General features: G+C 48.9%; 1 protein-coding gene across 1 annotated transcript; it reads left to right on the top strand.

Annotated features, from left to right (window-relative positions):
• The first annotated feature begins 1,620 nt into the window (after positions 1 to 1,620).
• Positions 1,621 to 24,530, top strand: epc2 (enhancer of polycomb 2). Its single transcript, XM_075480437.1, has 14 exons — positions 1,621 to 2,012; positions 4,592 to 4,751; positions 7,635 to 7,780; positions 10,083 to 10,289; positions 10,379 to 10,527; positions 11,636 to 11,768; positions 12,116 to 12,310; positions 13,513 to 13,596; positions 16,350 to 16,471; positions 16,649 to 16,965; positions 17,045 to 17,145; positions 17,833 to 17,980; positions 22,998 to 23,184; positions 24,029 to 24,530. The coding sequence occupies exons 1-14, from the start codon at positions 1,647 to 1,649 to the stop codon at positions 24,087 to 24,089; spliced, it is 2,376 nt and encodes a 791-aa protein (XP_075336552.1). The 5' UTR covers positions 1,621 to 1,646; the 3' UTR covers positions 24,090 to 24,530.

Below are 24,530 nucleotides of genomic sequence, written 5' to 3' on the forward strand. Positions count from 1 at the left end.
CTTTGAGGTGTTCAGTTTCCTATTGAAGAGACAGAAACAGCTTCTTTCTGCAGAGTTTCAGCTCAGCTTTCTCTGGTGCCGGTTTAGGCCTCATTGCATCAGAACCAGAACCAGGAACCATCTGCCTGGACCAGCTGGGGGCTGAGAGGACAGGAAAGCATAGCAGTGGAACTTTATGCCATGCTTCCGAATGGAAGCATGCATAAAGTGAAAAGAATCGGTCCAAGCACAGAACCCTGGGGAACTCCATGACTTACTATGGTGTGTGAGGAAGATTCTTCATTTACAAGAACAAACTGAAATCTATCAGATAAATATGACTTAAACCAGCCTAATGCAGTTCCTTTAATCCCAATAACATGTTCAAGTCTGTGTAATAAGATACTGTGCTCGACCGTATCAAATGCAGCACTGAGATCCAACAGGACAAGCACAGACACAAGTCCGCTATCAGAGGCTAAGAGGAGATCATTGGTAACTTTCAGCAGTGCTGTTTCTGTGCTATGATGCACTCTGAATCCTGACTGAAACTCTTCAAACAGATTATTTCTGTGTAAGTGATCACAAAGCTGAGCTGCAACTATTTTTTCAAGAACTTTAGACATAAAAGGGAGATTGGATATAGGTCTATAATGAGCCAACACTTCTGAATCAAGAGTAGGTTTTTTAAGTAAAGGTTTAATTACAGCAACCTTAAAAGTCTGAGGTACATATCCTGTCAACAAAGACAGATCCTCACCATGAACAAAGTGAACTGATCAGAACCAACGTCCTTTATTTGTTGTTTTTTTACTTATTTTTGGAGGGGCATTTTTTCCAGATATAGGGACTTGTTTTAATACAATACATCTGGAATATATTGTTAAGTGAAAAAGTCTTGAAAACAAATTGTTTTGAGTCACATGTCATATGAAAGAAGCTGGTAAGATGGTACCCACTGGAACATAACCCTGAGTTAAATGCTCATTGGTTGGATTATAATGATCTTATTAATTTAAATAAATAATGTTAATTTAAGTTAAATAATGAACAGGTGTGGTGTGGTTTTACAGGTTTATCATAACTCTGATCAGACTCAGTTTCACAGAGATCATGAAGCTTCTTTAAAGGATTTCTCTCATAAACTCCTGAAGAATTGAACTATGGGAAACTTCCCGGCTTCCGTAGTGCTCAGGTAGAAAGGCGGAGGCCCCCATCTCACTCCTAAACCTGACGCCGTTATATTGATCAGTCTGATCGATCACCCCGATCAGATTCTGTCTGACACGGCTCCCTCTGCTGCGCGTGCACGCTCAGCTGGGCCTCGCATGTTTTGGTCAGAGTGGTGTAAAAATAATTATTATACATTATATATTTATATATATTATAAAATATATATAAATATATATTCATATATATTATATTTATATATAGTTATTATATATAAATATATATTTATTTAAAATATTTTATAATATATAATATCTATATATTATAAAAAGTATTACTCTATTGCTCTGGTTTTGGTCAGAGTGGTGTAAATAGCTCATAGCTCTGCGCCGCGGTGGCTGATGGGACGGCGGACATGTCCTCCATGTTTTGGTCGCCGCGGTGGCTGATGGGAGGCCCCATGTTTTGGTCACCGCGGTGGCTGATGGGACGGCTCCATGTTTTGGTCGCCGCGGTGGCTGATGGGACATGTCCTCCATGTTGTTGGCGGCGCCGGGATCAGAGCAGTCCGGTGCAGCGGCCCCTTTGTCCCGTTAGAGCCGCACCGAGGAGCCCCGCCGCCGGACACCGGAGCGGCCGACGCGCGCACACCCGAAGCGGGTTCGGGTCGGGATCGGCGGGCTCGCGCCGGCTCCACGAGCCCTCAAACAATGAGTAAACTCTCGTTCCGGGCGCGAGCGCTGGACGCCGCCAAAGCGCTGCCGGTTTACCGGAGCAGAGAGCTGCCGGAGCTACCGGACAGCGCGGCCATCAGCCGGGCCGTGCCGCAGATGCCCACCGGGATGGAGAAGGAGGAGGAGTCGGTATGTCCTGGTTCTGGTCCCGTTCGGTTCTGTTCGGAGCACTTAGCCGTTAGCATCTGCTGCGCTGCAACGGGATACTCGACGTTTTTACGTAAACTTCTGTCGGTGCGACTTGCTCCAAGAGCTTGTGTACGTAGTTTGCGTAAAGTCTATGAGCATAATGCGTAGATGAGGTAAAGTTAGTGACGATTGAGCGCTCTGTACGGCAATGATTTTACGTTTTGTGCGCAGTTCCTATGGTAACGGGGGACGCAGCTATTTGCGACAGTTAGCTTCAGGCTGCTAAAGTTAGCTTCAGGCTGCTACAGTTAGCTTCAGCCTGACATAGTTGGTGTTAGTTTGCTACAGTTAGCTTCAGGCTGCTACAGTTAGCTTCAGCCTGCCATAGTTGGTGTTAGTTTGCTACAGTTAGCTTCAGGCTGCTACAGTTAGCTTCAGCCTGCCATAGTTGGTGTTAGTTTGCTACAGTTAGCTTCATGCTGCTACAGTTAGCTTCAGGCTGCTACAGTTAGCTTCAGTCTGCTACAGTTAGCTTCAGCCTGACATTGTTGGTGTTAGTTTGCTACAGTTAGCTTCAGGCTGCTACAGTTAGCTTCAGACTGACATAGTTGGTGTTAGTTTGCTACAGTTAGCTTCAGGCTGCTACAGTTAGCTTCAGTCTGCTACAGTTAGCTTCAGCCTGACATTGTTGGTGTTAGTTTGCTACAGTTAGCTTCAGGCTGCTACAGTTAGCTTCAGACTGACATAGTTGGTGTTAGTTTGCTACAGTTAGCTTCATTCTGCTACAGTTAGCTTCAGCCTGCCATAGTTGGTGTTAGTTTGCTACAGTTAGCTTCAGCCTGCTACAGTTAGCTTCAGCCTGCTACAGTTAGCTTCAGCCTGCCATAGTTGGTGTTAGTTTGCTACAGTTAGCTTCAGCCTGCTACAGTTAGCTTCAGTCTGCCATAGTTGGTGTTAGTTTGCTACAGTTAGCTTCAGCCTGCTACAGTTAGCTTCAGCCTGACATAGTTGGTGTTAGTTTGCTACAGTTAGCTTCAGCCTGCTACAGTTAGCTTCAGCCTGCTACAGTTAGCTTCAGCCTGACATAGTTGGTGTTAATTTGTTACAGTTAGCTTCAGCCTGTCATAGTTGGTGTTAGTTTGCTACAGTTAGCTTCAGCCTGCTACAGTAAGCTTCATGCTGCTACAGTTAGCTTCAGACTGTTACAGTTAGCTTCAGGCTGCTACAGTTAGCTTCAGCCTGACATAGTTGGTGTTAATTTGTTACAGTTAGCTTCAGGCTGCTACAGTTAGCTTCAGCCTGTCATAGTTGGTGTTAGTTTGCTACAGTTAGCTTCAGCCTGCTACAGTTAGCTTCAGCCTGTTACAGTTAGCTTCAGGCTGCTACAGTTAGCTTCAGCCTGACATAGTTGGTGTTAGTTTGCTACAGTTAGCTTCATGCTGCTACAGTTAGCTTCAGTCTGCCATAGTTGGTGTTAGTTTGCTACAGGTAGCTTCAGCCTGCTACAGTTAGCTTCAGCCTGTTACAGTTAGCTTCAACCTGCTACAGTTAGCTTCAGCCTGTTACAGTTAGCTTCAGGCTGCTACAGTTAGCTTCAGCCTGACATAGTTGGTGTTAGTTTGCTACAGTTGGCTTCATTCTGCTACAGTTAGCTTCAGCCTGCTACAGTTAGCTTCAGCCTGACATAGTTGGTGTTAGTTTGCTACAGTTAGCTTTAGCCTGACATAGTTGGTGTTAGTTTGCTACAGTTAGCTTCAGGCTGCTACAGTTAGCTTCAGCTTGCCATAGTTGGTGTTAGTTTGCTACAGTTAGCTTCAGCCTGCCATAGTTGGTGTTAGTTTGCTACAGTTAGCTTCAGGCTGCTACAGTTAGCTTCAGCCTGTTACAGTTAGCTTCAGCCTGACATAGTTGGTGTTAGTTTGCTACAGTTAGCTTCAGCCTGTTACAGTTAGCTTCAGGCTGCTACAGTTAGCTTCAGCTTGCCATAGTTGGTGTTAGTTTGCTACAGTTAGCTTCAGGCTGCTACAGTTAGCTTCAGCCTGACATAGTTGGTGTTAGTTTGCTACAGTTATCTTCAGGCTGCTACAGTTAGCTTCAGGCTGTTACAGTTAGCTTCAGACTGACATAGTTGGTGTTAGTTTGCTACAGTTAACTGTAGTAATACGGAGTTGTGATACGCTCTGATGTCACGTGGTTCCTGTGAGCGTCAATAGTTCGTCACAGCGCTGTCAGTCTGAACAGGACGAAGCACAAAAACGACAACTTTAACAGCTGAATAATGCCAACAGAGGCCATAATGAGAAGCAGTGTTGGTCAGGGTTAACCTTAACCAACCCTAACCTAACCAACACTAACCCTAACTAACCTTAACTCAACCCAACCCTAACCAACCCAACCCTAACTAACCTTAACTAACCAACCCTAACCTACCCTAACCCTATTCTGACCAGGACAGAGCCCTGTTACAGACCTGTGGAGATAAACCATTAAACCTAAGCAGCAGCAGCAGCAGCATGCCTCTCAGGGGGAGGAAGGATTCAGGGGGCAGATGTAGGACTGATGGTGTCTCTGTGTTCCAGGAGCACCACCTGCAGAGGGCGATCTCCGCCCAGCAGGTGTTCAGGGAGAAGAAGGAGAACATGGTGATCCCCGTCCCCGAAGCAGAGACCAACAACATCTACTACGACCGACTGTACCGAGAAGAGTTCAGAGTTCCCAAACAGCTGATCCACATACAGCGTGAGTTCTACACCTGAACTACACCCGTTCTACGCCTGTTCTACACCTGTTCTTCACCCGTTCTACACCCGTTCTTCACCCGTTCTACACCCGTTCTACACCTGAACCACACCTGTTCTACGCCTGAACCACACCTGTTCTACGCCTGAACCACACCTGTTCTACGCCTGTTCTACACCCGTTCTACACCTGTTCTACACCTGTTCTACACCTGAACTACACCCGTTCTACACCTGTTCTACACCTGTTCTTCACCAGTTCTACACCCGTTCTACACCCGTTCTACACCTGAACCACACCTGTTCTACGCCTGTTCTACACCCGTTCTACACCCGTTCTACACCTGAACTACACCTGAACTACACCTGTTCTACACCCGTTCTTCACCCGTTCTACACCCGTTCTTCACCCGTTCTACACCTGTTCTACACCTGTTCTACACCTGTTCTACACCTGAACTACACCTGTTCTACACCTGAACTACACCTGTTCTACACCCGTTCTACGCCTGTTCTACACCCGTTCTTCACCCGTTCTACACCTGTTCTACACCTGTTCTACACCCGTTCTACGCCTGTTCTACACCTGTTCTTCACCCGTTCTACACCCGTTCTACACCCGTTCTACACCCGTTCTACAGCTGTTCTACACCCGTTCTACACCTGAACTACACCCGTTCTACACCTGAACTACACCCATTCTACGCCTGTTCTACACCTGTTCTTCACCCGTTCTACACCCGTTCTACACCCGTTCTACACCCGTTCTACACCTGTTCTTCACCCGTTCTACAGCTGTTCTACACCTGAACTACACCCGTTCTACACCCGTTCTACACCCGTTCTACACCCGTTCTTCACCCGTTCTACACCCGTTCTACACCCGTTTTACACCCGTTCTACACCTGTTCTACACCCGTTCTACAGCTGTTCTACACCTGTTCTACACCCGTTCTAGACCTGTTCTACACCCGTTCTTCACCCGTTCTACACCCATTCTACACCCGTTCTACACCCATTCTACACCTGAACTACACCCGTTCTTCACCCGTTCTTCACCCGTTCTACACCCGTTCTACACCCGTTCTACACCCATTCTACACCTGTTCTTCACCCGTTCTACACACGTTCTACAGCTGTTCTACACCTGAACTACACCCGTTCTACACCTGTTCTTCACCCGTTCTACACCCGTTCTACACCCGTTCTACACCTGTTCTTCACCCGTTCTACACCCGTTCTACACCCGTTCTACACCTGAACTACACCCGTTCTACACCTGTTCTACACCTGTTCTTCACCCGTTCTACACCCGTTCTACATCTGTACTACACCTGAACTACGCCCGTTCTACAGCCGTTCTACAGCTGTTCTACACCCGTTCTACACCCGTTCTACACATGTTCTACACCCGTTCTACACATGTTCTACACCCGTTCTACACCCGTTCTACAGCTGTTCTACACCCGTTCTACACCTGAACTACACCCGTTCTACACATGTTCTACACCCGTTCTACACCCGTTCTACAGCTGTTCTACACCCGTTCTACACCTGAACTACACCCGTTCTACACCCGTTCTACACCTGAACTACACCCATTCTACACCCGTTCTACACCTTTTCTAACCCGTTCTACACCTGAACTACACCCGTTCTACAGCTGTTCTACACCTGAACTACACCCGTTCTACACCCCGTTCTACATCTGTAAACACCTGAACTACACCCGTTCTACACCTTTTCTAACCCGTTCTACACACGTTCTACACACGTTCTACACCTGAACTACACCCGTTCTACACCCGTTCTACATCTGTACTACACCTGAACTACACCCGTTCTACACCTGAACTACACCCATTCTACACCCGTTCTACAGCTGTTCTACACCCGTTCTACACCTGAACTACACCCGTTCTACACCTGTTCTTCACCCGTTCTACACCTTTTCTAACCCGTTCTACACATGTTCTACACCCGTTCTACACCCGTTCTACAGCTGTTCTACACCTGTTCTTCACCCGTTCTACACCCGTTCTACACCTGTTCTTCACCCGTTCTACACCTGTTCTACACCCGTTCTACACCCGTTCTACAGCTGTTCTACACCTGAACTACACCTGAACTACACCCGTTCTACACCCATTATACACCCGTTCTACACCTGTTCTACACATGAACTACACCCATTCTACACCCGTTCTACACCTTTTGTACATCCGTTCTACACCTGAACTACACCCGTTCTACAGCTGTTCTACACCTGTACTACACCTGTACTACACCTGAACTACACCCGTTCTACACCCATTATACACCCGTTCTACACCTGTTCTACACATGAACTACACCCGTTCTACACCTTTTCTACATCAGTTCTACACCTGTTCTACACCTGAACTACACCCGTTCTACAGCTGTTCTACACCTGAACTACACCCGTTCTACACTCGTTCTACATCTGTACTACACCTGAACTACACCCGTTCTACATCTGTCCTAGCAGTAGCCCGAACTATCCTCCGCTGTTCAGAGTAACAGTACACAGACAGAACCATGCATATATGAGCTACTGCTAATCAGAGTAACTCTGACTCTGAGCATGGTCTGAACATCTGGAGTACTTCCCCCTGTAGGAGGACTTCAGAGCAGGTTATAAATCTTTGTGCTCCCATAAACTAAACCTCCGTATGGAGGCAGGAGGACTTCAGAGCAGGTTATAGATCTTTGTGCTCCCATAAACTAAACCTCCGTATGGAGGCAGGAGGACTTCAGAGCAGGTTATAGATATCTTTGTGCTCCCATAAACTAAACAGAAGGACTTGATACGATGATGAGGCTGCCTGTAAACCTGGTCGGCTGATATGTGTTCTGTCTGCAGCTCTGGGCTTGGACCAGGAGCAGCCTGACTACGACATGGACTCTGAGGACGAGACGCTGCTCAACAGGCTCAACAGGAAGATGGAGCTCAGACCTCTGCAGTTTGAGGTCATGGTGGACCGACTGGAGAACGCCAGCACTCACCAGGTGAGTCTGAACACTGAACAGAGAAGTAATGTTAACCCTAACCCAAACAGTGGGCCTCATGCAAGAGATCCAGAAAGAACAACTTTAGGGGCTCTGAGACTGAAGTTCTGCTTTCAGAGATCCAGAAAAAACAACTTTAGGGGCTCTGAGACTGAAGTTCTGCTTTCAGAGATCCAGAAAAAACAACTTTAGGGGCTCTGAGACTGAAGTTCTGCTTTCAGAGATCCAGGAAAAACAACTTTAGGGGCTCTGAGACTGAAGTTCTGCTTTCAGAGATCCAGAAAGAACAACTTTAGAGGCTCTGAGACTGAAGTTCTGCTTTCAGAGATCCAAAAAGAACAACTTTAGGAGCTCTGAGACTGAAGTTCTGCTTTCAGAGATCCAGAAAGAACAACTTTAGAGGCTCTGAGACTGAAGTTCTGCTTTCAGAGATCCAAAAAGAACAACTTTAGGAGCTCTGAGACTGAAGTTCTGCTTTCACAGATCCAGAAAGAACAACTTTAGGGGCTCTGAGACTGAAGTTCTGCTTTCACAGATCCAGAAAGAACAACTTTAGGGGCTCTGAGACTGAAGTTCTGCTTTCAGAGATCCAGAAAGAACAACTTTAGGAGCTCTGAGACTGAAATTCTGCTTTCAGAGATCCAGAAAGAACAACTTTAGGGGCTCTGAGGCTGACGTTCTGCTTTCAGAGATCCAGAAAGAACAACTTTAGGGGCTCTGAGACTGAAGTTCTGCTTTCAGAGATCCAGAAAGAACAACTTTAGGGGCTCTGAGACTGACGTTCTGCTTTCAGAGATCCAGAAAGAACAACTTTAGGAGCTCTGAGACTGAAGTTCTGCTTTCAGAGATCCAGAAAGAACAACTTTAGGGGCTCTGAGACTGAAGTTCTGCTTTCAGAGATCCAAAAAGAACAACTTTAGGAGCTCTGAGACTGAAGTTCTGCTTTCAGAGATCCAAAAAGAACAACTTTAGGAGCTCTGAGACTGAAGTTCTGCTTTCACAGATCCAGAAAGAACAACTTTAGAGGCTCTGAGACTGAAGTTCTGCTTTCAGAGATCCAGAAAGAACAACTTTAGGGTCTCTGAGACTGAAGTTCTGCTTTCAGAGATCCAGAAAGAACAACTTTAGGAGCTCTGAGGCTGAAGTTCTGCTTTCAGAGATCCAGAAAGAACAACTTTAGGAGCTCTGAGACTGAAGTTCTGCTTTCAGAGATCCAGAAAGAACAACTTTAGGGGCTCTGAGACTGAAGTTCTGCTTTCAGAGATCCAGAAAGAACAACTTTAGGGGCTCTGAGGCTGAAGTTCTGCTTTCAGAGATCCAGAAAGAACAACTTTAGAGGCTCTGAGACTGAAGTTCTGCTTTCAGAGATCCAGAAAGAACAACTTTAGGAGCTCTGAGACTGAAGTTCTGCTTTCAGAGATCCAGAAAGAACAACTTTAGGAGCTCTGAGACTGAAGTTCTGCTTTCAGAGATCCAGAAAGAACAACTTTAGGGGCTCTGAGACTGAAGTTCTGCTTTCAGAGATCCAGAAAGAACAACTTTAGGGGCTCTGAGGCTGAAGTTCTGCTTTCAGAGATCCAGAAAGAACAACTTTAGGAGCTCTGAGACTGAAGTTCTGCTTTCAGAGATCCAGAAAGAACAACTTTAGGGGCTCTGAGACTGAAGTTCTGCTTTCAGAGATCCAGAAAGAACAACTTTAGGGGCTCTGAGACTGAAGTTCTGCTTTCAGAGATCCAGAAAGAACAACTTTAGGAGCTCTGAGGCTGAAGTTCTGCTTTCAGAGATCCAGAAAGAACAACTTTAGGGGTTCTGAGACTGAAGTTCTGCTTTCAGAGATCCAGAAAGAACAACTTTAGGAGCTCTGAGACTGAAGTTCTGCTTTCAGAGATCCAGAAAGAACAACTTTAGGGGCTCTGAGACTGAAGTTCTGCTTTCAGAGATCCAGAAAGAACAACTTTAGGAGCTCTGAGACTGAAGTTCTGCTTTCAGAGATCCAGAAAGAACAACTTTAGGGGCTCTGAGACTGAAGTTCTGCTTTCAGAGATCCAGAAAGAACAACTTTAGGGGCTCTGAGGCTGAAGTTCTGCTGTCAGATCCAGAAAGAACAACTTTAGGAGCTCTGAGACAACGTTCTGCTTTCACAGATCCAGAAAGAACAACTTTAGGGGCTCTGAGACTGACGTTCTGCTTTCAGAGATAACCCTAACCCTGTGAACTTGTTGATTCATCGTTACTCAGACTGATTAAGGTGGCAGCCAGGCCTGTTACTGTAGGATCCCTGATTCTGACGTTCTGGTTTTAGCTGGTCTCGCTGTCGGAGGCGAAGCTCCTGCTTAACGAGGACGACTACCTTCTGAAGTCGGTGTACGATTACTGGGTGAGGAAGAGGAAGAACTGGCGAGGTCCATCGCTGATTCCTCAGATCAAACAGGAGCGCAGGGACGGATCGACCAACAGTGACGCCTACGTGGCCTTCAGGCGGAGAACCGAGAAGATGCAGACCAGGAAGGTTGGTCAGCGGCTTCACCCGAACGTCTCTGAGCTCCGCTGGGTGTCTCTGAGCTCTGCTGGGCGTCTCTGATCTGTCTTCACTTTCAGAACCGCAAGAACGACGAGGCGTCGTACGAGAAGATGCTGAGACTGAGGAGAGAGTTCAGCCGCTCCGTCACCATCCTGGAGATGATCAAGAGGAGAGAAAAGTCCAAGAGGGAGCTGCTGCACCTCACCCTGGAGGTGGTGGAGAGGAGGTGAGGGGTGGAGGGGTAGGGGTAGGGATGGGAATCGAAAACCGGTTCCCAGTGTTTCAATTCCTTGGAATCGTTTGGCGATTTTGCAAACGATTCCCTTATCGATTCCAGTGGGCGCGAATGACGTCACCACGCAGCGTTGCGTGGCGAGTCCAGCGCAGCCAGCAGTCAACAGTAAACATGGCGCCCAAGCGGTACAAACGCTCGAAAGTTTGGTTACACATCCCTAAAAAAGACGACAACAGGGCAACTTGCAAAGTGAATATTTCACCAAAGGGAGGAAATACTACCAACATGCAATAACTATGAATGAATGTCGCGTTTTCGATCCGCTCCGGACTAACGTTGGTGAATCTGAACCCAGCAACGTTAGCAACGTTAGCATGTCCTCGGCTAACACTGCAGGTAACTAACTAACAAACACTGCCTATCATGTTAGCACCATTTGCCTGATTGTAAAAGCTGCTGTTAGTAACGGTTAAGGTTAAATGAATGCCTTCTCAGGCATTACATTTAGATGAAATCATGAGAGACAGAGCCTGACTGGCTCAGAGCCAGAGGCTGGTGGGACTACCCCCAGTTCACCTCTACCTCCAGCTTCTCCTTTCACCAGAGCAGGAAGAGTTAAATTACCCAGGCCAGGATAGACCAATGTGGACCTCACCGTTGTTGGGTTTGTACGGTCATGACTCGTGTTACTTCTAAACTAAACAAAGTTGATGCTAATCGACCGGTTTGTTGTCCTTTTTCTCCAAATGAGAATCGGTAAGGGAACCGATAAAGAACCGAATCGTTAAGCAGAATCGAAAATGGAATTGGAATCGTAAAAATCTTATCAATTCACATCCCTAGTTAGGGGTTAACCCCCTCCACTCAAACCCAACTAAGCAAATTCAGGGTTGGACGATCTGAGGTGGTTTGGGTTATTTAGGGGTTATTTCATCAGGATTAAACTGTTCATCTGAACTGATTCACTTATCAGAAACATCTGTGATGTCAGCAGTCGGTTAGTTACCCAGCATGCACCTCTGCAGGGGTCAGTGCACGTGGTTCTGTGACCGTAAGCATCGGGGCAGGTGTGCCTGAACCTCTGGGATCTTCTCCTCAGGTATCAGATGGCGGACTTCAGCGGGGACGTCCTCAGAGAGCTGGCCCTCCCCCTGGTGGACAAACCGGTGAACAGCAGCTCCCCGGCTGCTCTGAACAGAACCAACCGACACAAACCGGAGACCAACATCAAGGTACTCAATCTGCAAAAGCTGATGGACGGGGCAACTGGTTGCATAAGGGCAGAGGGCGGCACACAGGAAGAGGGTGGGGCACTGTACGGGCAGAGGGCGGCTTTGGAAGGGCAGGGCTGGTATCTGGGCAAAACGTGGCGTATGAGGGCAGAGGGCGGGTGGGGGGATGGGGTCAGGGATGCAGAGGGTGGTGTATGGGGGACAGAGGGCGGTGTTTGGGGCAGAGGGTGGTGTGCGTGCAGATGGTAAAGAAGAAGACGACTTCACCTCACTAAAGGCTGCAGTCTTTTTCAGACGAGGGAATCCAAATATTGGTTTCAGCTTCTTTTGTTTTTTTTCTGACCCAGAAACAGCAGCTGTCAGTCAAATACGAACTGCCCTTTAAACTCATCAGACCAAAGAAGAACATCCGACAGGACAGATTACACCCCCCTCAGAGGGAACCCGGCAGGCCGACCGGTTCTTCCACCATCAGTCAGGCCGACATCAAACAGTACGACTTCCACAGCTCTGGAGAGGACGAGAGTCCAGCAGCATCACAGGTCCGATCAATACTCTCACCGTATGATCAATACTCTCACCGTCTGATCAATACTCACCGTCTGATCAATACTCACACCGTCTGATCAATACTCACACCGTCTGATCAATACTCACACCGTCTGATCAATACTCACACCGTCTGATCAATACTCACACCGTCTGATCAATACTCTCACTCACTGATCAATACTCTCACCGTCTGATCAATACTCACCGTCTGATCAATACTCACACCGTCTGATCAATACTCTCACTCACTGATCAATACTCACCGTCTGATCAATATTCTCACCGTCTGATCAATACTCTCACCGTCTGATCAATACTCTCACCGTCTGATCAATACTCACCATCTGATCAATACTCACACCGTCTGATCAATACTCTCACTCACTGATCAATACTCACCGTCTGATCAATACTCTCACCGTCTGATCAATACTCTCACCATCTGATCAATACTCTCACCGTCTGATCAATACTCACCGTCTGATCAATACTCACACCGTCTGATCAATACTCACCGTCTGATCAATACTCACACCGTCTGATCAATACTCTCACTCACTGATCAATACTCACCGTCTGATCAATATTCTCACCGTCTGATCAATACTCACACCGTCTGATCAATACTCTCACCGTCTGATCAATACTCTCACCGTCTGATCAATACTCACCGTCTGATCAATATTCTCACCGTCTGATCAATACTCACACCGTCTGATCAGTACTCTCACCGTCTGATCAATACTCACACCGTCTGATCAATACTCTCACTCACTGATCAATACTCTCACCGTCTGATCAATACTCACCGTCTGATCAATACTCACCGTCTGATCAATACTCACACCGTCTGATCAATACTCTCACTCACTGATCAATACTCACCGTCTGATCAATATTCTCACCGTCTGATCAATACTCATACCGTCTGATCAATACTCTCACCGTCTGATCAATACTCTCACCGTCTGATCAATACTCACCGTCTGATCAATACTCTCACCGTCTGATCAATACTCTCACCGTCTGATCAATACTCACACCGTCTGATCAATACTCACACCGTCTGATCAATACTCTCACCGTCTGATCAATACTCACCGTCTGATCAATACTCACCGTCTGATCAATATTCTCACCGTCTGATCAATACTCTCACTCACTGATCAATAATCAATAATCTCCTCCTCAGTCTGCGTCCTCTGATGACGATGAGGAGAACATCACAGACGAAGGTTTCTTCTTCAGGAGGACGGCGGGCTGCCAGTACCTGTCGGTAAGTTACTGAACCAGAACCAGAACCTAATGAGGACTAACCCAGAACCAACTAACCACGACTGAACCAGAACCAGAACCAACTAATGAGAACTGAACCAGAACCTACGAACCACGACTGAACCAGAACCAACTAATGACGACTGAACCAGAACCAGAACCAACTAACCACGACTGAACCAGAACCAGAACCTAATGAGGACTAACCCAGAACCAGTCCCAGAACCAACTAACCACGACTGAACCAGAACCAGAACCAACTAATGAGAACTGAACCAGAACCTACTAACCACGACTGAACCAGAACCAACTAATGACGACTGAACCAGAACCAGAACCAACTAACCACGACTGAACCAGAACCAGAACCTAATGACGACTGAACCAGAACCAGTCCCAGAACCAACTAACCATGACTGAACCAGAACCAACTGAGGACTGAACCAGAACCAAAACCAACTACCGACGACTGAACCAGAACCAGAACCAACTAACCACGACTGAACCAGAACCAGAACCTAATGAGGACTAACCCAGAACCAGTCCCAGAACCAACTAACCACGACTGAACCAGAACCAACTAACCACAACTGAACCAGAACGTAATGAGGACTAACCCAGAACCAGTCCCAGAACCAACTAACCACGACTGAACCAGAACCAACTAACCACAACTGAACCAGAACTAACTACCAACAACTGAACCAGAACTAAAACCTAACTAACCACAACTGAACCAGAACCTAACTAACCACAACTGAACCAGAACCTAACTAACCACAACTGAACTAGAACCTAACGAACCACAACTGAACCAGAACCAGAACTAACCACAACTGAACCAGAACCAGAACTAACCACAACTGAACCAGAACCAGAACTAACCACAACTGAACCAGAACCAGAACTAACCACAACTGAACCAGAACTAGAACCTAACTAACCACAACTGAACCAGAACCTAAACTAACTACCAACGACTGAACCAGAACCAGAACCAACTGAGGACTGAACCAGAACCAAAACCAACTACCGACGACTGAACCAGAACCAGAACCAACTAACCACGACTGAACCAGAACCAGAACCAACTAATGAGAACTGAACCAGAACCAGAACCTACTAACCACGACTGAACCAGAACCAACTAATGACGACTGAACCAGAACCAGAACCAACTAACCACGACTGAACCAGAACCAGAACCTAATGACGACTGAACCAGAACCAGTCCCAGAACCAACTAACCATGACTGAACCAGAACCAGAACCAACTGAGGACTGAACCAGAACCGAAACCAACTACCGACGACTGAACCAGAACCAGAACCAACTAACCACGACTGAACCAGAACCAGAACCTAATGAGGACTAACCCAGAACCAGTCCCAGAACCAACTAACCCAGAACCAGTCCCAGAACCAACTAACCACGACTGAACCAGAACCAACTAACCACAACTGAACCAGAACTAACTACCAACAACTGAACCAGAACTAGAACCTAACTAACCACAACTGAACCAGAACTAACTACCAACAACTGAACCAGAACTAAAACCTAACTAACCACAACTGAACCAGAACCAGAACTAACCACAACTGAACCAGAACCAGAACTAACCACAACTGAACCAGAACCAGAACTAACCACAACTGAACCAGAACCAGAACTAACCACAACTGAACCAGAACTAGAACCTAACTAACCACAACTGAACCAGAACCTAAACTAACTACCAACGACTGAACCAGAACCAGAACCAACTGAGGACTGAACCAGAACCAAAACCAACTACCGACGACTGAACCAGAACCAGAACCAACTAACCACGACTGAACCAGAACCTAATGAGGACTAACCCAGAACCAGTCCCAGAACCAACTAACCACGACTGAACCAGAACCAACTAACCACAACTGAACCAGAACTAACTACCAACAACTGAACCAGAACTAAAACCTAACTAACCACAACTGAACCAGAACCTAACTAACCACAACTGAACCAGAACCAGAACTAACCACAACTGAACCAGAACCAGAACTAACCACAACTGAACCAGAACCAGAACTAACCACAACTGAACCAGAACCAGAACTAACCACAACTGAACCAGAACCTGAACTAACCACAACTGAACCAGAACCTAACTAACCACAACTGAACCAGAGCCTAACTAACCTTCTGCGGGGGGGTGATGTGGGTTCATGGGTGTTCTGGGTGATGAACTCTGACCTGTTTCAGGGTCTGACCTTCTGCGGGGGGGTGATGTGGGTTCATGGGTGTGCTGGGTGATGAACTCTGACCTGTTTCAGGGTCTGACCTTCTGCGGGGGGATGATGTGGGTTCATGGGTGTGCTGGGTGATGAACTCTGACCTGTTTCAGGGTCTGACCTTCTGCGGGGGGGTGTTCTGGGTTATGGGTGTTCTGGGTTATGAACTCTGACCTGTTTCAGGGTCTGACCTTCTGCGGGGGGGTGATGTGGGTTCATGGGTGTTCTGGGTTATGGGTGTTCTGGGTTATGAACTCTGACCTGTTTCAGGGTCTGACCTTCTGCGGGGGGATGATGTGGGTTCATGGGTGTTCTGGGTGATGAACTCTGACCTGTTTCAGGGTCTGACCTTCTGCGGGGGGGTGATGTGGGTTCATGGGTGTTCTGGGTGATGAACTCTGACCTGTTTCAGGGTCTGACCTTCTGGGGGGGGGGTGATGTGGGTTCATGGGTGTCTTTTCTCTGTTTATTTCTAAAGCCTTGTACGGAGCAGCTGGGTGGAGATCTCCGCCCTCGATGTCTCCGGCACCGTCTGGCTGAACTATCCCAGGCTCCTCATTGGATGGGACTCACCCGCCGCAGGATAGGACGAGGGGGCAGGTAACGGTTCTGTTTAACTGCCAGGACGTCTAACAGCCCCAACGGACCGGAACCTGCTGAGTCCTTAAGTCAAAACCCAGAGCTGGTGGTTCTGGACTCAGCAGGTCCAGGTCCAGACTGTAAGTTTGGTTCCTTTTTATCATCACTGACATCCAATGTCTTCCTCCCTCTGATCAGGATCATCCTGGACCGAGCCTCCTCGGGTCTGGATCCAGTTCTGAGGCAGCTGGACTCTTTAGCACATCCAGTCTGGAGGGGCAGCACCTGCCTCCTCAGGGACCAGCTGACGCCTGACCTGAAGCCTTCCCCGAGCTTCAGAACCACCAGAACCTCCCTGGCAGAAGTCCTGAACAACATCCAGACCCTGAGGAAGTTCTGCTTCAGACCCAGATCAACTCAGAACCACAGGGATGAGGCCAGGAGGTCCACAGGATCTACACAACAGGACAGCAGAACCACCTGCTGTCTGCCTCCACAATTTACCTGTGGACCAGGTGAGCCAGGCTCGGGGATCTTCTCAGTGTCCTCATGCTGCTGCTGTGAGTACTCAGGTGTTCCTGTGTCTGCCTGTAGGGGGCATCACTGAGGAGCAGTATCAGAACCACCAACAGCAGCTGGTCCAGATGCTGCAGAGTAACAAAACCACAACCCTGCCCTGGACTCAGGGATCACAGGTAACCCAACAACACGAGTCTGATCCCAAACCCTGACCCTTCTCTGGTCCTTCTCTGGTCCTTCTCTGGTCCTTCTCTGATCCTTCTCTGGTCCTTCTCTGGTCCATCTCTGGTCCTTCTCTGGTCCTTCTCTGGTCCATCTCTGGTCCATCTCTGGTCCTTCTCTGGTCCTTCTCTGGTCCTTCTCTGGTCCTTCTCTGGTCCTTCTCTGGTCCTTCTCTGGTCCATCTCTGGTCCTTCTCTGGTCCTTCTCTGGTCCATCTCTGGTCCTTCTCTGGTCCTTCTCTGGTCCTTCTCTGGTCCATCTCTGGTCCATCTCTGGTCCATCTCTGGTCCATCTCTGGTCCTTCTCTGGTCCTTCTCTGGTCCATCTCTGGTCCATCTCTGGTCCTTCTCTTCTCTGGTCCATCTCTGGTTCTTCTTTGGTCCTTCTCTGGTCCTTCTCTGGTTCTTCTCTTCTCTATCTCTGGTCCATCTCTGGTTCTTCTCTGGTCCTTCTCTGGTCCATCTCTGGTTCTTCTCTGGTTCTTCTCTGGTCCATCTCTGGTTCTTCTCTGGTCCATCTCTGGTTCTTCTCTGGTCCTCCTCTGGTCCTTCTCTGGTCCATCTCTGGTCCTTATCTGGTCCATCTCTGGTTCTTCTCTGGTCCTTATCTGCTCCTTATCTGGTCCTTCTCTGGTCCTGCAGGGCAGCAGGTCTGCTGAGTCCTCAAAGACTCTGGACTCTTCCAGCGCCCAGTTTGCAGCCTCAGCCGTGGTCAGCGCTGCCGCTCTTCCTCTTCGCCACGGTGAGAGCAGATCGTACAGGAGCAGCGTGAATGGAGTCCACCCCCCAGGTGAGCCCCACCTGTCAGGAGATGCATAAAAGCAGGTGTCATGGTTACTGTGGTGGAATTATGGGATGTAGGATCCCTCTGGGAGGAGGATCCCGAGGTTTAGTCATGGGATGTAGGATCCCTCTGGGAGGAGGATCCCGAGGTTTAGTCATGGGATGTAGGGTCCCTCTGGGATCCCGAGGTTTAGTCATGGGATGTAGGATCCTTCTGGGAGGAGGATCCAGAGGTTTAGTCATGGGATGTAGGGTCTCTCTGGGAGGAGGATCCAGAGGTTTAGTCATGGGATGTAGGGTCTCTCTGGGAGGAGGATCCCGAAGTTTAGTTATGGGATGTAGGATCCCTCTGGGAGGAGGATCCCGAGGTTTAGTCATGGGATGTAGGATCTCTTTTGGAGGAGGATCCCGAGGTTTAGTCATGGGATGTAGGATCCCTCTGGGAGGAGGATCCCGAGGTTTAGTCATGGGATGTAGGATCCTTCTGGGAGGAGGATCCCGAGGTTTAGTCATGGGATGTAGGATCCCTCTGGGAGGAGGATCCCGAGGTTTAGTCATGGGATGTAGGATCCCTCTGGGAGGAGGATCCAGAGGTTTAGTCATGGGATGTAGGATCCCTCTGGGATCCCAAGGTTTAGTCATGGGATGTAGGGTCCCTCTGGGAGGAGGATCCAGAGGTTTAGTCATGGGATGTAAGATCCCTCTGGGATCCCGAGGTTTAGTCATGGGATGTAGGATCCCTCTGGGAGGAGGATCCCGAGGTTTAGTCATGGGATGTAGGATCCCTCTGGGAGGAGGATCCCGAGGTTTAGTCATGGGATGTAGGATCCCTCTGGGAGGAGGATCCCGAGGTTTAGTCATGGGATGTAGGATCCCTCTGGGAGGAGGATCCCGAGGTTTAGTCATGGGATGTAGGATCCCTCTGGGAGGAGGATCCAGAGGTTTAGTCATGGGATGTAGGATCCCTCTGGGAGGAGGATCCCGAGGTTTAGTCATGGGATGTAGGGTCCCTCTGGGAGGAGGATCCAGAGGTTTAGTCATGGGATGTAGGATCCCTCTGGGATCCCGAGGTTTAGTCATGGGATGTAGGATCTTTCTGGGAGGAGGATCCCGAGGTTTAGTCATGGGATGTAGGATCCCTCTGGGATCCCGAGGTTTAGTCATGGGATGTAGGGTCCCTCTGGGAGGAGGATCCAGAGGTTTAGTCATGGGATGTAGGATCCCTCTGGGAGGAGGATCCAGAGGTTTAGTCATGGTATGTAGGATCCCTCTGTGAGGAGGATCCAGAGGTTTACTCATGGGATGTAGGATCTTTCTGGGAGGAGGATCCCGAGGTTTAGTCATGGGATGTAGGATCCCTCTGGGAGGAGGATCCCGAGGTTTAGTCATGGGATGTAGGATCCCTCTGGGAGGAGGATCCAGAGGTTTAGTCATGGGATGTAGGATCCCTCTGGGAGGAGGATCCCGAGGTTTAGTCATGGGATGTAGGGTCCCTCTGGGAGGAGGATCCAGAGGTTTAGTCATGGGATGTAGGATCCCTCTGGGATCCCGAGGTTTAGTCATGGGATGTAGGATCTTTCTGGGAGGAGGATCCCGAGGTTTAGTCATGGGATGTAGGATCCCTCTGGGATCCCGAGGTTTAGTCATGGGATGTAGGGTCCCTCTGGGAGGAGGATCCAGAGGTTTAGTCATGGGATGTAGGATCCCTCTGGGAGGAGGATCCAGAGGTTTAGTCATGGTATGTAGGATCCCTCTGTGAGGAGGATCCAGAGGTTTACTCATGGGATGTAGGATCTTTCTGGGAGGAGGATCCCGAGGTTTAGTCATGGGATGTAGGATCCCTCTGGGATCCCGAGGTTTAGTCATGGGATGTAGGATCCCTCTGGGGTCCCGAGGTTTAGTCATGGGATGTAGGGTCCCTCTGGGAGGAGGATCCCGAGGTTTAGTCATGGGATGTAGGATCCCTCTGGGAGGAGGATCCCGAGGTTTAGTCATGGGATGTAGGATCCCTCTGGGAGGAGGATCCCGAGGTTTAGTCATGGGATGTAGGGTCCCTCTGGGAGGAGGATCCCGAGGTTTAGTCATGGGATGTAGGATCCCTCTGGGATCCCGAGGTTTAGTCATGGGATGTAGGATCCCTCTGGGATCCCGAGGTTTAGTCATGGGATGTAGGATCCCTCTGGGGTCCCGAGGTTTAGTCATGGGATGTAGGGTCCCTCTGGGAGGAGGATCCAGAGGTTTAGTCATGGGATGTAGGATCTTTCTGGGAGGAGGATCCCGAGGTTTAGTCATGGGATGTAGGATCCCTCTGGGAGGAGGATCCCGAGGTTTAGTCATGGGATGTAGGGTCCCTCTGGGAGGAGGATCCCGAGGTTTAGTCATGGGATGTAGGATCCCTCTGGGAGGAGGATCCAGAGGTTTAGTCATGGGATGTAGGATCCCTCTGGGAGGAGGATCCCGAGGTTTAGTCATGGGATGTAGGATCCCTCTGGGAGGAGGATTCCGAGGTTTAGTCATGGGATGTAGGATCCCTTTGGGAGGAGGATCCCGAGGTTTAGTCATGGGATGTAGGGTCCCTCTGGGAGGAGGATCCCGAAGTTTAGTTATGGGATGTAGGATCCCTCTGGGAGGAGGATCCCGAGGTTTAGTCATGGGATGTAGGGTCCCTCTGGGAGGAGGATCCAGAGGTTTAGTCATGGGATGTAGGATCCCTCTGGGATCCCGAGGTTTAGTCATGGGATGTAGGATCCCTCTGGGAGGAGGATCCCGAGGTTTAGTCATGGGATGTAGGATCCCTCTGGGAGGAGGATCCCGAGGTTTAGTCATGGGATGTAGGATCCCTCTGGGAGGAGGATCCCGAGGTTTAGTCATGGGATGTAGGATCCCTCTGGGAGGAGGATCCCGAGGTTTAGTCATGGGATGTAGGATCCCTCTGGGAGGAGGATCCAGAGGTTTAGTCATGGGATGTAGGATCCCTCTGGGAGGAGGATCCCGAGGTTTAGTCATGGGATGTAGGGTCCCTCTGGGAGGAGGATCCAGAGGTTTAGTCATGGGATGTAGGATCCCTCTGGGATCCCGAGGTTTAGTCATGGGATGTAGGATCTTTCTGGGAGGAGGATCCCGAGGTTTAGTCATGGGATGTAGGATCCCTCTGGGATCCCGAGGTTTAGTCATGGGATGTAGGGTCCCTCTGGGAGGAGGATCCAGAGGTTTAGTCATGGGATGTAGGATCCCTCTGGGAGGAGGATCCAGAGGTTTAGTCATGGTATGTAGGATCCCTCTGTGAGGAGGATCCAGAGGTTTACTCATGGGATGTAGGATCTTTCTGGGAGGAGGATCCCGAGGTTTAGTCATGGGATGTAGGATCCCTCTGGGAGGAGGATCCCGAGGTTTAGTCATGGGATGTAGGATCCCTCTGGGAGGAGGATCCAGAGGTTTAGTCATGGGATGTAGGATCCCTCTGGGAGGAGGATCCCGAGGTTTAGTCATGGGATGTAGGGTCCCTCTGGGAGGAGGATCCAGAGGTTTAGTCATGGGATGTAGGATCCCTCTGGGATCCCGAGGTTTAGTCATGGGATGTAGGATCTTTCTGGGAGGAGGATCCCGAGGTTTAGTCATGGGATGTAGGATCCCTCTGGGATCCCGAGGTTTAGTCATGGGATGTAGGGTCCCTCTGGGAGGAGGATCCAGAGGTTTAGTCATGGGATGTAGGATCCCTCTGGGAGGAGGATCCAGAGGTTTAGTCATGGTATGTAGGATCCCTCTGTGAGGAGGATCCAGAGGTTTACTCATGGGATGTAGGATCTTTCTGGGAGGAGGATCCCGAGGTTTAGTCATGGGATGTAGGATCCCTCTGGGATCCCGAGGTTTAGTCATGGGATGTAGGATCCCTCTGGGGTCCCGAGGTTTAGTCATGGGATGTAGGGTCCCTCTGGGAGGAGGATCCCGAGGTTTAGTCATGGGATGTAGGATCCCTCTGGGAGGAGGATCCCGAGGTTTAGTCATGGGATGTAGGATCCCTCTGGGAGGAGGATCCCGAGGTTTAGTCATGGGATGTAGGGTCCCTCTGGGAGGAGGATCCCGAGGTTTAGTCATGGGATGTAGGATCCCTCTGGGATCCCGAGGTTTAGTCATGGGATGTAGGATCCCTCTGGGATCCCGAGGTTTAGTCATGGGATGTAGGATCCCTCTGGGGTCCCGAGGTTTAGTCATGGGATGTAGGGTCCCTCTGGGAGGAGGATCCAGAGGTTTAGTCATGGGATGTAGGATCTTTCTGGGAGGAGGATCCCGAGGTTTAGTCATGGGATGTAGGATCCCTCTGGGAGGAGGATCCCGAGGTTTAGTCATGGGATGTAGGGTCCCTCTGGGAGGAGGATCCCGAGGTTTAGTCATGGGATGTAGGATCCCTCTGGGAGGAGGATCCAGAGGTTTAGTCATGGGATGTAGGATCCCTCTGGGAGGAGGATCCCGAGGTTTAGTCATGGGATGTAGGATCCCTCTGGGAGGAGGATTCCGAGGTTTAGTCATGGGATGTAGGATCCCTTTGGGAGGAGGATCCCGAGGTTTAGTCATGGGATGTAGGGTCCCTCTGGGAGGAGGATCCCGAAGTTTAGTTATGGGATGTAGGATCCCTCTGGGAGGAGGATCCCGAGGTTTAGTCATGGGATGTAGGGTCCCTCTGGGAGGAGGATCCCGAGGTTTAGTCATGAGATGTAGGGTCCCCCTGGGAGGAGGATCCCGAGGTTTAGTCATGGGATGTAGGGTCTCTCTGGGAGGAGGATCCCGAAGTTTAGTTATGGGATGTAGGATCCCTCTGGGAGGAGGATCCCGAGGTTTAGTCATGGGATTGGTTGGTAGGTCCAGTATTTCCCAACATGGTGATGGGGTTTTATCCTTAGCGTTGCCATGAATGACCTCACACCCGTTTTCCTTTGAGTTTCCGTGGTGTTGAACATGTCGGCTCATACTGAACTTTACTCATGTTTACTAACCTGTGGGTCTGATCATGTGACCTGCTTCCTCAGGTGTCTCCAGGCTTCCGTACGCCTCGTCTTCATCACATCAGTCTCTCCCCAGCCAGAGGAACCAGGTGGGGGCCGTCTACCCCGCCCACGCCCACCCTGCTCGGCCCTCTGCCCCCCCAACATCCACCTTAAAGCTCGCCACCGTTGCCGCCCACGTAGACGATGTGTCTAAAGTCTCCACCACCAGGTAAACGCCACCGGAGACATCTTCATCTTCATCTTGAGCCAAAACCAGAGGCTAATTTCTCTGAAACTTTAAAGGAGAAGTTCCTGTTTTTTAAACCTGGACCTTATTTCTGCCATAACATACCATCATCTACTCATCGATAACAGTTTGGTGAAAGTCGGCGTCCTTCTGAAGATGTTTAGATCCCTGAGATCTGCGTATATCCAGATAACAGAGAGAACAGAGACAGTACAGCCTCTGAATAAGGCTTCATCTGTCTTTATTTCACCGATACTTTAAGACCAATGAATGAACGCGTACTGTTAGCTGTTAGCTCAGAGCTGCCCTGTTGTTGTTATCCGGGGCTATTTTCTGAGTGTCAGTGGATCAAACTGATCTGTTCTGGGGTTAGTTTAGGGTAGGGTTAGGTTAGGGTTAGGGTTATTGATCGTGTTTTCTAGGGTTAGTGTTGGGTTTAGGTTAGGTTTGGGTTATGGTTATTGATCGTCTTTTCTAGGGTTTTGATCGTCTTTTCTAGGGTTAGTGTTGGGTTTAGGTTAGGTTAGGGTTGGGTTTAGGTTAGGGTTGGGTTATGGTTATTGATCGTCTTTTCTAGGGTTAGTGTTGGGGTTAGTTTAGGTAAGGATTAGGTTGAGGTTGGGGTTATTGATCGTCTTTTCTTCCTGCTCTGTCTGCAGCAGCTGTTTTACTCTGAGGCTGAGAGCAACAAATGATTCTGATTGGTCAGCTCACCTCCACCTGTTTTACATCAGCGTGCACAGTTCCAGTCGCAGAGCTGAGAACTGATCGTCCTGTTGGGTTGGATAAAGCAGATAACTCGCAGTGCCTTTGGTTTTCCTCACAGAGACCCCGAGTCGCTCCTGAACATCCTGACAGAGACCACCCTGGCCATGGAGGTCACATAACGCCTCCGGCTCCTCGGTGTCTGACGGTGAATGTGACAATCTGTGACCTCAAGAACAGGAAGAGACCACGTCTGAGCCTTTCTGGATATCTATGTACAGTTTGTAAATGTTTCTGATGGAAAATAGTTTTTCATCTGTGTCATGTGACTGCAGAATCAAGTCCTTTCTCCATACTGATTATTTATTTTCATATTTACATTTTATACTTTATTTCCCCCAAAAATATAAACTGATCACTTTGCTTCCACAGTCTGACTCTGACTTTTTGTGTCTGTATCAGCGTTTTTTTCACATTTCAAGCATTTGTAAAACCCTGTGGTCATTTGAAGCTGACTGAAATAAAAAGTTGCATCCTGTGACAGATGAGGATCTGCAGCAGGAAGTTTTTATATTTAAAGAGACGATCGTGTCGGCTCACTAATAAAAACAAATGCACTTAAA

This window comes from Odontesthes bonariensis, chromosome 12 (assembly GCF_027942865.1).
Source record: "Odontesthes bonariensis isolate fOdoBon6 chromosome 12, fOdoBon6.hap1, whole genome shotgun sequence".
NCBI lineage: Eukaryota > Metazoa > Chordata > Actinopteri > Atheriniformes > Atherinopsidae > Odontesthes > Odontesthes bonariensis.